Below are 14,954 nucleotides of genomic sequence, written 5' to 3'. Positions count from 1 at the left end.
TATTATTACAAATATGTTTGGAGTGAGGACTGTATACAATACTTTTTCAGAACAAAATAAAATAGTCGAAAAATTGCATAAAATAAAGGGATCTGAATTGGTAAGGTCTTTCTGATGAAAGTTATAACTTACATTTAGCACTCACTCTTTCGTTCGTTTTTTTGTTTACATGTGAAAGGAGAGTACTGGTCGAAACAGTAAGGTATTCCATGAACCCGTTAATAACCTCTGACATTGAACAACCCTTTACAGTACCGATGTCGAGTTAGTGAGCTATGGAAAAACTGTGAACAATTATGGGAATGGAACGAAGGTCACTGGTATGTTTACACGACTCTAAGCTACGATTCCAAGCAGTCAGGGGGTCAGGTAATCTCAGATGTTTTCGCCCATTTGGTAAATGCACCGTAACTTTATCAATTCTCCAGTCAACCATAGCGAATCATAGCATGGGTTTTGGAAGCTAAATAACACATTTCTAGGTGCGCCACACGATTATCTTCACATCTTATAAGAAAACGGAAGAAATTAAATCCCTCTCTGAGTACGTAAAGTTCTTCCATTCTTCTGAAATCAATTTATTTTTCTTAAAGATGGGAAGATAATCGTCTGGCTCACCTAGCAATGTGTTATTAAGCTTCCTAAACCCATGCTATGATTCGCTATGAGTCACGGAAAGATTGATAAAGTTACGGTGTATTTACCAAATGGGCGAAAACATCTGAGATTAACCGACCGCCTAACTGCTTGGAATCGTAGCGTAGTCATGTAAACATACTAATGACCTTCGTTCCCTCCCCATAACTGTTCAATTTTCTTTAGAGCTCACACTAGCTTAACATCACTGACATCGGTACTGTAAAAGGTTGTTCAGTGCCGGAGGTTATTAAGGGGTTAATAGGATATATTACTGTTTGCATCAGTGCTCTCTCTTTCACATTAAGCACAAAAACAAACAAAAGAATGAGCACTAAATGTACGTTTAACTTTCATCAGAGAGACCTTAGCAATGCATATTCCTCAAGTTTATTTTTAAGTATTTTTCTGACTTTAGGTTAGGTTAGGTTTGGTTAAATTATTAGGTGCAGTTAAACTCGGTTAGGTTAGGTTCACTTAAACAGGACAGTCCCTTCCACCATTATGCTGAGGAATAAAAATACTAGAGCTGTCACAGCCGTACAGCTAAAAACAACGAGGAAACTGATTTAACAAGCAACATTTATTTACGGGTAATGCATTACAGTGTCAGTGGTTCATGGGCTACTCAATTACCGGTAAGTGTCATTTTCAGGAAGGCATCAAGAAAAAGAATTTGAAGAATTAGCGTGGGGGCTTGGAATGTAACCCTCGCTAATTTGGTGGGGGTGGTTACTGTAGTGTATGATACTGTGCAATATTGTAATCAATACAGTACTATATCTGAATCTGAATAAAAATATAGAAATTGGTGAACATACTGAAGTGTAATGAAACATTAGGCCTACAAGCCACAGATAACACTTCCTAGACTGCCGAGATGATTCCGGACATCTGACGAACAATCAATGATTTTCGTAAATGGGACTATTTCTCAAAACTGCCGAAATGTCGGATCTACCGAACAATCAGCTACCGAATAATAGGACTTTTACTGTATATATATATAAACATACAGGGTGATTCATGAGTTTTTCCGGAAACTCTGGGAAAAGCAAGCTTATGTAATATGCATACAATACTCTATAAGTATAGGTGTTTAATGCAATGGTTTACAAGTGGGGAAATTTTCAAATCTGACAGACATGTGAACGAAAGGTGGCCGAACTGGTGGGGCGATCTTGCTGTGTTGCCAAGTTATTCAATTTTCTTTTAAATTCTACATGTTGTTCTCATTCTGAATTAAACTATTCTTTCATTAATCATCAGGTAAGTATCGCAGTGTGTCAGTGGACCAGCCGAGTGAAGACGAGAGGCAGTGGTAAGGCTCTGAGGTACTGCACACCTGCCACACCACTACGCACAATTTACCGTTTATGGAACACTAAGTTGGCATGAAATTCTTCTTGTACTGATGCTAGGGCTGCGATGTACCATTCCTTCTATACGTCGTACTTCATCTTGCCTTTCCATGTGTTCAGCTGTGGCTCCAACTCCAGGAAAATAATCTTTGTCCCGGAGATGCTGGTAGATATGGTAGAACACTTTTGCATCTGGGCTCCTTCTGTTTGGATATTTCCATCTGCATTCCCTTGCTGATGCTTCAATGATGCCACTGCAGAACCCATAGATAAAAATCATATCTGCATAATCCACGTTTGTAAAAGTGAATGGCATTGTAGAGAAATGTGGGTGAAACCGTCTCTGGAATAGATCAACCTGCTACACTCACTAGCACTTGGCAGGAACTGACAGTCTGAGCTCCGAGGTACCTAATCTCGTATCGCTGGTTTGCCATGTTTACTCTTTCTATCTATCTATCTATTGCCAGATGCCATAATCCCATAAGGGGTGGCCATTTGACTTTGAGTTATTTGTTTTACAGGGAGGGGCACTAACCCTCCACCAACCCACTTGCTGACATGTAGGGAGCACGTATGGTTTGGTCATAAGGTCACCACCCAGCGTTGTAAATGGTTTCTTGGCTTACAGGAAACCATTTGGCTTGTCACTCAATGTAAAGCCACCTGTAAAGGAATGAAAAGCAATAAGAAGTGACAGGAAAGATGGGAGAAATAGGAAGAGGGGAGGGCAGGCACAGAAAAAGAATGATAAAGGCTAAGGAAGAAGGAGGCAGCATTACATCAAGTGAGTGGATGATGGTCGCCACGACCTTCAATAGTAGATTTATTTTTCACTTTAAAGAGACATACTATTCTATGTAGAACAATTACTTACCTGACGATTAATGAAAGAATAGTTTAATTCAGAATGACAACAACGTGTAAAATTTAAAAGAAAATTGAATAACTTGGCACCACAGCAAGGTCGCCACCAGACCGGGCCGCCTCCTGTTCACATCTGTCAGATTTGAAAATTTCCCCACTTGTGAACTGTTTCATTAACCCCTAGGGTACGCAATTCTCCAGCCTCGACTGCCCCCCAGGACGCAAAAACAGGCCAATTTTTCGACTTCCTCAAAGGTTCAAAGTTTTATGCCCGATTTATAGAGCTTGAATTTACACACCTGAAAACGCAAACCTCACCCTCCTAGACCTAATAGTTACCGAGCTATGGCCTATCAAAGTTTATAATAGTTACCCGTCGCAGCCCCGACGAGAAAGAAAATACGCCGCTCGCACCTGTTTTCTTCGCAACAATACGTACAAAAATCACCAAAATCAATTTTTTTTGGTGTGTATAGATGTTATAAACCATTGTAATGTGTTCAGAAAAAAATAAAATAGTCACAAACCCCCCAAATAAATATGGTAAATAAAAATTATCTTTCCCTCCTCTCCTCTCCTCATACCTCCATTTCCCTCCTCCCCTTCCCTTCCCCTCACCTCCCCTCCCCTCCCCTTTCCTCTTCCCCCTTCCCTCCCCGCCGAGCTGTCAAATCTAGCAAGGGAAAATGGTCATGAACCCCCCAATAAAAATATGATAAATAGTAAAAATTATCCTCCCCTTCTCTCCCCTCTTCAAACCTCCAGTCCCCTCCCTCCCCTTCCCTTCCCTCCCCTCCTCTCCTTCCCTCCCTTCCCCTTGCCTAAACTCCCCTCCCCCCTCCCCTCCCCTCCGAGCTGTCAAATCTAGTTTTCGTTCCGTTTCGTTTCGTTTTGAAGGCTCCAACATGCTTCCTTGCGTCGGCATAAAATAAAATGTCTTTTTCAAGTGGGTTTCGAATAAAGACAGCTAAAATACTGTGGTGTGCATATCTGTATGCATACACCCATAAGTTACAGGTAATGATTCAAAAACACGTGCCATAAAGCATAAAAAATACGCAAAAAATATTCGAGGCCGGGGAGGTGCTAGGGGGTGCGGGTGGGGGGTGGGAGCTGGTAAGGCCAGGAAGGGGTGGATGGGGATGGAGGGATGGGAGGAGATCACCACAAGACACAAAGGAAGGACCAAAGTGGAGTACAGGGACATGGAGGGAGGGTAGGGGGGAAATACCCTCCCCCCAGTTGACTGGGGAGGGGGACGTGGGGGGGGATCCACATGGAAGGGGGGGATTCATGAGGAGGGGGCGGGAGGGGTTGTGGTGGCGGTAAGAACGGTGGGAGGTAGGGTAGTAACAAGGTAGTGGAGTAGAGGGATGTGGCGAGAGGGAGGTGAGGGGTACACCCCCCACCGCCTGGTTATGGGCCTGGGTTCCCCCTCCGGTGTGTCCAACACCTGGTTCTGATTGGTTAGAAGCCATCTATGTCACAGCTGGGGCGGAGCCAGCTGCCTCCAGTTTTTTGTGGATGTTGTACAATCGATGTAGCTCGTTCTCTTAAGAAATTGCGCAAAAAGCCCGATCAATGAGATTAGCACTTCAGGGGTTAAACACCTATACTTATAGAGTATTTTATGCTCAGAATTGCATAAGCTTGAATTTACCAGAGTTTCCGGAAACACTTGTGAATCACCCTGTAGGTAAGTATGTATGTATGTATGTATATATATATATATATATATATACATCCATCCATTGCCAGACGCCATGTATCCCAGACAGGGTGGCCAAGGGCTTAGAGTTACTTGTTTTACAGGGAGGGGCACTAATCCTCCACCAACCCCACTTGACGTATATATATATATATATATATATATATATATATATATATATATATATATATGTATATATATACTGTATATATATAAACATATATACAGTAATCCCTTCATTCATGCGAGGGTTACGTTCCCAGACCCTTCGCGTATGTGGTAAATTCGTGTATACGTTCTGCCCATGTGTGCATGAAATTACGCATGCATATTAAGTGTATTACATCTGAATAATACTGTTTATGCACTACATACACCTAAGAAACTAGCATAAAGTATGAAAAACAACAAAAATGTAACAAATTTAACCCTTACTGAAAGCTGACAAGCACCATCAGGTCAATTCACCGTCAAAACATGGACGAATCCCCGTCAGGACAATTTGCACCCTGGACGAATCCCTGTTATTCTATAAACATACTTATTGTTGATTAATTAATACTTAAATAACTAATTTTCAGGGGGATTTTATAACTCATATAAGTAAAAAACTAGTGTACTTGCTAAATAAACTGGTATGTAAATAAATGACGGGGAATTGTCCTGACGGCGAATTGTAGCCGACGTTCCTATCCTAAGTTTGTCCAACACTTTAACGAATCCTGGCATCATCATTGGTATAGTGACAAATATCAATTTTAGAGGGGACTGAGGTGAGGACCGCCGTAGCGTACGGATGTTTCGGAGATCTGGTCTCTGTGCCTGGAGTGACGTTGCTGTCATAACTTACCATAGAGTGTGTTATACATGGTGGAGTGTTCAGTATCTCTTGTGTGTGTGTGTGTGTGTGTGTGTGTGTGTGTGTGTGTGTGTGTGTGTGTGTGTGTGTGTGTGTGTGTGGTAAATAATGGAGGGGGAGAGTGGAGGAGAAGGAATGGATACCGCTGGGCAGGGCGGGAAAAGACCCCACCATATGTCAACCTCGGGTAAGAAGAAGTCTTTGGGATCGACTGAGAAGGCCAGGAGAACGTTGCCACAGTCCAAGTCTGTTATTGAAGGTGAACAGGCTCCAAAGGATGTTGTGGCAGTGCAGACAAGGGTGACGTATATAGTGCAGACCCAGGACCGATCCAGGGTGTTTTGTCACCCACGGAGGGTGACAGATGCCCTCAACGCATCTCCCTTTGCCAAATACATTGTGGAGGGATCCACCAAACCGCTGGGGGATGGATCATGCCTATCCTTTGCAATTCTTTCAGCCAACTTGACCAAGCTCCAACAACAGCCTGAGGAAATGGTGAACTTGGACCCTTGGGCAGTGGTGTGCAGGCGTGCCAGCTATGAACCCGGAGGTGTAATAAACATGGGCAAAATCGGGCCGATATCCCCAGAACTGGACATCTCAGTGATAGCAGAGAGGCTGCGCCCTGCAGACAACCATGCCTCTCAACTCTTGGAGGTTGCCAGGATTCCTGTTCGCTTTCTGGCCCCCAGTGCTTCCAGCCAGTCGCAGTGGATAAGACTTGTCTATCGTGGTCCCCTTCCCTCCAGGGTCTTCTATGGGTATTTGTCATTCCCGGTTGGTGAGTACACCCGCCCTGTATTACGCTGCCATAATTGTCATCTGTTTGGACATACCCGACTTACATGTAGAAACAAGGTTAGGTGCTCCATGTGTAGTGGTTGTCACCCCTTTAGGGCAGGATCAGAGGAAAGCCAGAAATGCACCAGAGACCCCAGGTGTTTTATTTGTGGGAGTGATGAACACAGGGTGGTGTTCAAGGTCTGCCCCATCTACAGGAAGGCCAGCGATATATACCTGACCATGAGGAAGGCAGGCGCCAGCTCTGCGGAGATCAACAAGTGCCTTCGTGAACTACACACTGCGTCCCATAGCCCCCCAACTCCCCATGGGTCAGGTCAACCAACACATTCCCAGGCTCCCCGCTGTGCCCTTGTTCAGCAAGGTAAGACTTATGCCAACTGTGTATCCTCAAACTGCTATGCGATCCTTGCTGATGATGTTCAGGAGGAGGACCCAGGATCGACTGATGTATGGGGATTCTCCACCCACCCCACATCGGGGGCAGAGGTCTTCATCCATGCCAAAACCACCGCGAATAAGGCACCATCACACCCCCACAATGCTTTTCACAAGTCGCCACACTTCCGGCCCTCAAGCCCAGGGGGTGCCTCAGGAGGATCTGGATGTGGGAGCCCTTGGGAACGATGGTACCTCCTGACATTGCTCCTCTGGCCCTACCCCAGCCTCGCCATTGTTGGGCTGACAGAGACTTCAACCTACCCATCCAGGACACCAACGAAATTTGGAGTCTCTGTCTTCCATTGACGAGGGTGAGGGTCCAGGTTCTGGGAACTCTTTTATAACACTTCTCACTGAGGCACTGGCATTACATCGCCAGGGGGAATCCTTCTCGGAATCTGTTCCTTCCTTAGGCCGTGGCTATTGTCCCTGATACTATCGGCATCAAGGGGGGTACAGGTGGCTTAAGAATCCTGCTGTGGAATTCTCATTCACTGGGCCACAAGACACAGGATTTTAAAATTTTAGTGGCTGAAAGGGGACCAAATGTGGTGGGGGGGGTGTGAGACCTGGCTACAACCCCGCATCCGCCTCACCCTGGGGGGTTTCATAGTTTATAGGTCGGACCGCCCTCAGGGGAGGGGTGGGGGCCTATTACTGGCTGTCCGGGAGACCTCCCAGAGTGTGAGTTTGCCTCTTACCCAATATCCTGGTGGCCTGATGGAAGTCTTGGCAGTTAGGGTGGCTCTAAAATCTGGTTGGGTGTCAGAGCTATTATGTTACAACCCATGTCAGGATGTGTCACGGGAGGAATTAGTACATTACTTTCACCAGCTTCTGGTCCCTGCCTTCATCATGGGGGATTTTAACGCCCATCACCACCTCCGGGATCCATCACTAATCATCAATAATGCATCGGGATCATCTCTTTTTCAGTGGCTCTTAGACTCCTCACGCATCGGCCTCCTCACACCTCCTGGCCTGTACACCCGATATGACCCCCATTCTGGACGACCATCTATCTTGGACCTCTGCCTTGGAGATGCAGCCTTCCAGTGCCCACCTGTAGAGGTGGGTCCCTATATGGGCAGCAACCAGTCTTCTATGATTATCCGGGCCTTTCCACGTTGGAGTCAGGTGAATGTCGCCCCAGATGGAAGCTGGTGGGAGACAAATGGGACACGTTCCAGACAGAACTGGCATCCTGTTTTCCAGGCAGCGTGCAGAGTTTTTCAGCATTCAACTCGCCGTACTGTACACCGAAGAGGAGTTCCATGGTGGTCAGACGAATGTGCGGCTGTAATCAGGGCCTCTCGTCGAGCCTGGCACATAAAACTTAATTTTTGGTGAATACTTTTGTCCAAAATTGCCTTATTAGCATCCCTTCAGACCAACACTGACAAGTCAGTCATAGGTTCTTCTTCAGCCTAACAACATTTTGACTCGTTTCACGTCACTGTGTGTGAAGAGATTAATTCTCAACGTACTGTATGAAAGAAATCGGACAGTTCATATAGGTTTTTCTTCAGCCTAACAACATTTTGACTTGTTTCACATCACTGTGTGTGAAGAGGTTAGTTCTCAAAGTATTGTATGAAAGAAATCGGACAGTTCATAAGCATTACGTGTCAACGTGACATTGTGGACGAAAGTAACTTTTTGTAAAACTGGGGATGTTTGTTTATTTCCTTTCCTGGTACTGTTCTTTTACATAAAAACAAAGAAAGCAATGACTGATCAACAGCAGTGAACAGAGATCCTGAAAGGTGCGTGTGTATTTGAGTTAACCCCTTCGCACAGCATATAGTTTTCAGTAAGTACGTGTGACATAATCAGAGAAAATGCTGTGACGGCACCCTGGATTCAAACACAAAGGAAGACATTCCTATGGATTTTATTTGCCCAAGAAATTGGTTCGTTTTCATTTTCGTTTTTAAAGGCTCCAACATGCTTGCATGTGTCAACCTTGGTCACCTAATGGCAGCTCTCCACAATCCATTGCAGCCTCCCTGTTCAGTCCCTTAACCCTAAGGTCACACTTAATGACCTCGTCCCGTGTCTTTCTCGGTCTACCCCTCATAACCCCACCCTCAATCTTAACACTTCTCACCTTCCTCACCCAATTATCATCCCCCATCCCCTCCACATGTCCAAACCACCTCAATCTACCTCTCCTCATCACAACACCAATACACTCCAGTCCCATCCTACCTTTCAACTCTTCCATCGTAAACCCAGCCCCTCCAGGCCTTGGACGCAGGGACGCACTGCACATCCACCTAATCATTGTTATTTCTGTATGTCTGAGCCAGCGAATATCTTCCTCCTTCACTGCCCAGGTCTCACTACCATACAGCATTACACTCCTAACATATGCTGCATACAAAGACCCCTTAGCATGTAGGGGGAGTCCTCTCAATGTCAGGAGAGGCAAGAGCTCCCTGAACTTCTTCCAACTACTTTTCACCCTAGCCACAGAGCTAGCTCCAGCCCCACCTCCAGCACACAACATGTCTCCCAAAAAACAAAACTCTTCCACACACTCAAGAGATTCACCTGCAAGTTCAATCCTTTCACATCTGACAATCTTCACCTGCTCACCCCGACACGCTGTACACATAAAATCAGCATTATCTCGCAGTCTACCTCTGATGCCACTACATCTCTTATGCACCCATTTATCACACACACCGAACAAGATGGAATTACTTACCACGCCCTTGTGGCAAACTGCACATGGCCACTTTCCCTCATCTTTGACAGTACTGCCACCAACCCTAGATATCATCACTTTTGTTTTATCTGCATTTACCCTTAAACCCTTTTGCCCCATACCATCTCTCCACTTCCTACACCTTTCCTCCGCCTCCCTTTCGTTCTCTGCAATCAGCACCAAATCATCAGCATACAACAACTCCAACAGGAGTCCGTTTCTAAAGTCACGTGAAAGGGCTTCAAGTACCATGATAAACAACATGGGACTCAAGACTGACTCCTGATGCACACCAACATTCACGGAAAACTCATCACTCAAATCTCCATTCACTCTTACCTGGGTGTGAGCACCCACATACATGGCCATAACCACCCTAACCACCCACTCCTCCAAGCCAAGCTTTCTCATTGCCCACTTCACCACCTCTCTAGGGAGTCTGTCAAAGGCCATTTCCAAATCAACAAAAACAAAATACAGATCCCTTCTCCTACCAATATATTTTTCCTGAAGCTGTCAAACAATGAATATGGCATCAGTGGTCCCATTACCTGGCATAAACCCAAACTGCATCTCATCAATATTCACTCTTTCTCTAATCATACCTTCTAAAACTCTCTCCATTACCTTCATTATCTGATCTAAAACCTTTATACCTCTATAATTTCCTCTTTCCAGGGCATCACCCTTCCCTTTATACACATTTACAATTACACTCTTCAGCCAATCATCTGGGACAACACACTCATAAATAGTCCTATTTATCAGGTTAGTGACTAAACTCACCCCTATATCGCCTGAGGCCTTCAACATTTCGGCAGTCAACCCAGACACACCTGCTGTCTTCCCCACCCTCATCCTGCCTATTGCCTCACTCACAGTAGCAGTATCAAACAAAGGCCAAGGACCAGACACTGGATCTGCTGGCTCCAAACCTTCCCTGTCCCAGTCAAACTCCTTATTCAACAACCGGTTATAATGCTCTCTCCATGCATCTTTAATATCCTCAATGTTCACTACTACCCTTCCTTCATCATTCTTCACACACTGCTCACTTATAATATCCCGATTATCCCTCTTCACTTGACCTGCCACCCTAAATATCATATTTTTCCTTTCCTCATGATTTAGGTTATCAAATAATAGTCTCTGTGACTCAGACTTTGCCCTGTATACCTCTCTTCTAGTCCTACGCTTAGCAGCCAAATATTCCTCTTTGCTACCACCCTTCTTCCATTCCCGGAAAAGCCTTCTTTTCTCCTTAACTGCAGCTTCTACACCCTCATCCTACCACCAAGTTACTTTATGTCTTGGTGGTCCTCTTGTCCAACCGCATGTTACATCAGTAACTCTCAAGAAATTGTTCTTGAGGGCTCTGTACTGTTCATTAACGCCTCTGTCTACAGCTCCCTGTTCAGCCACCACTCTCCTCAACTCGCTATAGAAGGCATCCCTTACTACTTGGTTTTTCAGCTTCCATATTTTCCTCCTAGGTAAATAAGTCCTCTTTTTCATCACTTGTTCTTTAAACACCATATCACAAATCAATCGTTTGTGCTGCTGCACACACTCCTCACTTCCCATAACTTTAACCTCCTATCGGCCCTCCTAACCAGAAAATAATCTATCTGACTGCTATTTCCCCCAGACTCATACGTAATTAACCTACTGTCTCTTTTCCTAAAATACGTGTTGCACACAATCATGTCCGTTGCCTCCCTAAACTCGAGTATCCTTTCCCCTTCTGCATTCCTTAGACAATACGCACATCCCCCATGCACTCCTTCATAACCTTGTGCTGCTTCACCTACGTGACCATTTAAGTCCCCTCCCAAAATCACTATCTCATCTTCCCGCATACCACCCACTACACGTGTTAAATCATCCCAAAATCTATCTTTCTCTGATTCATCCAATCCTGCCTGTGGAGCATATGCCGATATAATCGCAGCTATCTTTCTTCCCAACAGAATTTTCACTACCAATATCCTATCGCTTACTCTCAAAACATTCATAACATATTCCACCCATTTCTCCGCAACCATCACACCAACACCTCCATATCTGTCTGTATACAGTAAACCCTTCATAAGTTGAACTTTTAGAAGACGGAACCTTCGGTAAGTCGTACTCAGGCCAGGACCACATATGTTAGTAGGCCAAGATGTGGAAGTAGGGGGAAAAAGGTGGCACCAGGTGGACATGTGGCTGCCAGTCTGCTGCCTGCCTGATTTGACTGGCTCTGAAGTCTCAGATTATCTTGAAGTTATGCAAAAAGTCGGTGAGAAGAATATTAATGAAGATGATGTCATCCAGTGGCTGGAAATTGATGCAGATGATCCTGGGTGTCATCACCAAACAGAAGAAGAAATTGCTGAGTCTGTGGCTGGGACGAAAGATGAAGATGATGACGACAAGGAAGAGAACAGTGATGTTGGATGCAAGGATCTATACAAATTATCCCAAGTTCGTGAAGGAATGGATGTTGTCATATCCTGGCTGGATTATGTTGATGATGCAGAAGCACAAAATTTTTATACGCATGTAAGGGAGTTGCGAGACTTGGTTATTCGTCATCGCAGCAGAAGCAGGTGAAGATTCATGACTTCTTTAAGCCTATGCCAAGGTGTCGGCACATCCCTCCACCTGATTCCAGCAGTGATTCTGCTTCTACAGCTCTTCAGATAGCCAGCACTTCAAGTAGTGTCGGCACAGACACCGAATAGTGTCCGTGTAAGTGTTTATGAAAATTGTAATTTGATTAAATGAAAAAAAAATGTGTGCGTGTGACTTACTGTTCATGATTAAATTTCAGTATTATTATTACTGCATGTATTACATTGCAGTCTATTATAGTGATTACATTTAACTTTAATTCTTAATGCTCTGTGAAATAAATACTGGGTACTGTTTAGAATGTTATGTTAAATTGTGAACTCCACCACCTCCGTCTCCAAGACTAGCTGCCAGTGAGTCTGTACTACCTCTAACAAAAGGTAAATTAAGTGCACTGAATTGCTTTTTTTTGTGTGTGTGTCTCTCTTTATTCATTTATACACTGTATATGCTCCTTTACTTTAGTGTTGAAAAGACAAGTAATAAGTACTGTCTTTGCAATCTGGGGGGTGAAAATTCATCTCCAACACAAGCTGCCGACAGGTCAGTACTGCCTCTATGAATGATTTTCTAAGAATTAGAGGTATATTAAATGCACTGAATTGATTTTTTGTCATAACTTATTTATTTATATATGCTCTTTTTTAGTGCTGAAAGGACAAGTAATAGGCATTGTCTTAGCAATTTTCGGAGATGAAAATTTGTCAAGATGGAAAATTCGGTCATTCAAACCAGGGTAGAGCCTCATATAGTTCGACCTGTGAAGGGTTTACTGTACTATCATTTTTGCTGATGTTTATACCATATGATGAGCTAATAAAATCACACAAAAACTTATAAGTAAAAGTACAGAGAAAGTGCTAAAATGCAGTGAAAATAATGTTGTTCCACAGTGAAAATAACTTCCCAACACTCTACTGCAATATTTTGCCTGCACTATGCAAGAGCTAAGCATATGTCTACATGCAAAATTTTAAGAGCTTTCAAGTGGTGTCTTTGGAATTTTCATATGACCAATAGTTTTCAAGTAAATTGCCAAATACTGCGCAAGTGCACCCCCCCCCCCACGAAAGCCAAGAGAAAGCCGACTATTGGGAGTGTTGGTCTTGAAATAGGCACCCTCCCCTATGATGCAGCAAAGACTGATGCACTTCATGCTAAAACTTAAATTTTAGTTAATATTTTTGTCCAAAATTGTCTGATTGGCATCCCTACAGACCAACACTGACAAGTGTCATAATATGTCATCGGTTTCTCTTCAGCCTAACACCGTTTTAACTCAAAATGCGTCATTGTGCGAGCGAAGGTTAAAACTACTCATGTCAAACAATCTTTATGCAGTCTTGCAGCATATTCCCCCCCCCTCCCCCTCCCCCAGATCTGGCCTTCCAGAATATGGGTACATCTTTCACACTGCAGCATCTTATATACTGCAAAGTATGGTACACTATATGACTGTGTGAGGCAGTGAGGTACTAAAGCTGAAGAAGCTTTGGAAGTGACATAGGATTAAAATGGATGGATGAAGCACTGTTTGCATGTATGAAGATAAAATGATAAGGGCTGCAGTCCTATTTTTTTTTTTTTTTTTTTTTTTTTTTTTTATGCAAGGGTGCAAATTGCACCTTCCAAGAAAAAACAAAAACAAGATAACAGAGAGCCAAATTCAAGATCCATTCATTTCAAGACACCTGGACACACTGTGTTTGAAAGACTGGAGATCACAGGCAGTAGGAAAAAAGACAGAGGGAGACAGTTCCAGAGTTGACTTGTTGAATATATGAAAGACGGAGTAGCAGCTAACTCTTGCATTAGAGAGCTGGACAGAAAAGGGATGAGAGTTTGCTGCTAGACGGATGCTACACGCCCGCCGTAGTGGTGGAGGGATGCAAGCAGACAGTTCAGATGAGCAGCGACCATTTAAGTGGTGATAGAAAAGCGATAAAGAAGTAATGGTGCGGCGAAGTGACAGAGGGTGAAGGGAGACAGTAAGAGGAGTAGAGTTAATGAGATGAAAAGCCACTGACTCCACCCTGTTGAGAAGAGTTGCACATACAAGTCTCATGTGTGGGGAGCCTCCCTACACATGAGGCTTGTACTCTTGGCAGTTGGTGGAATGACTCTATCTCACATGCTTCATAAAAGTAAAATATACAAACACTCAGTGAATGCCAATAACCATAAAACTGTGACAGTTGACTAATCCATTACACCCGTTTGTTGGTAATCTTCTGTAGGTGTGATTCTCGCATGAGAAAATATATGCTGTTTATCACAACATTTCATTTGACAACACTTCAAAAATGCATTTCTAACAACAAAAAATAACTCCTTGCACTGAATTACCTTGGTTTGCCATAGATCATTCCAACATATGCCTTGCATTGGTAGCACTGGTAGAGCTGAGAATCCAGACCCTCCTCATTTGTGAGTCTAGTCAGCAGTGGCAGCAGCCGTTTTGTGTTCTGGGAAATAAAATTGCAAAACAATAATAAGTTTCCAGTTACCTTACTGCTAACTCAAATCAGCAAATATGTATACTACAATCTTGGGGTGCATCATTTTGGGAGGTGAAAATTAATTTTTGCAAATTTCTTAAGTAAGGGGTTTTAAAAATGTGTTTTTGTATGCGAAGAATTAAAATCTGTTATTATTTTTGTGACAGCACAACATTTAACTTGGTAAATCTACATTTGATCAAAAAGCATATAAACTGCCCTTGGAAAAATAATATTGTATATTAATTTTAGCTTCCCAAAATGTCAGGTAATGCTTTAAAAATTTTAGTTACTCTGCAGGAAACATATCCTAGTACACATAAAACATATCCCTGTAATCATAAAAAAACATTAGAAACCAATGACATCATTGAAATAAAATTATTTAAACAAGTTTCATCAAGTCTTGCTTTGATTTGTTCTAGGACATCAACTGCCGACCTGCTTCTTG

At 43.4% G+C, this 14,954-nt stretch overlaps 1 protein-coding gene across 1 annotated transcript in view; it reads right to left on the bottom strand.

The window, feature by feature from the left end:
* The window catches only part of Plekhm1 (Pleckstrin homology and RUN domain containing M1), a 218,215-nt gene that overhangs the window by 49,735 nt on the left and 153,526 nt on the right, over nucleotides 1–14,954 (bottom strand). Inside the window, exon 6 of the mRNA XM_080275296.1 lies at nucleotides 14,352–14,470. Within this exon, the coding sequence (XP_080131422.1) occupies nucleotides 14,352–14,470 (119 nt within the window). The remainder of the gene's footprint in view (nucleotides 1–14,351; nucleotides 14,471–14,954) is intronic.

This window comes from Coenobita brevimanus, chromosome 61 (assembly GCF_032717465.1).
Source record: "Coenobita brevimanus isolate Jiangsu-jjx chromosome 61, ASM3271746v2, whole genome shotgun sequence".
NCBI lineage: Eukaryota > Metazoa > Arthropoda > Malacostraca > Decapoda > Coenobitidae > Coenobita > Coenobita brevimanus.
This window is presented reverse-complemented; position numbering and strand designations above follow the sequence as displayed.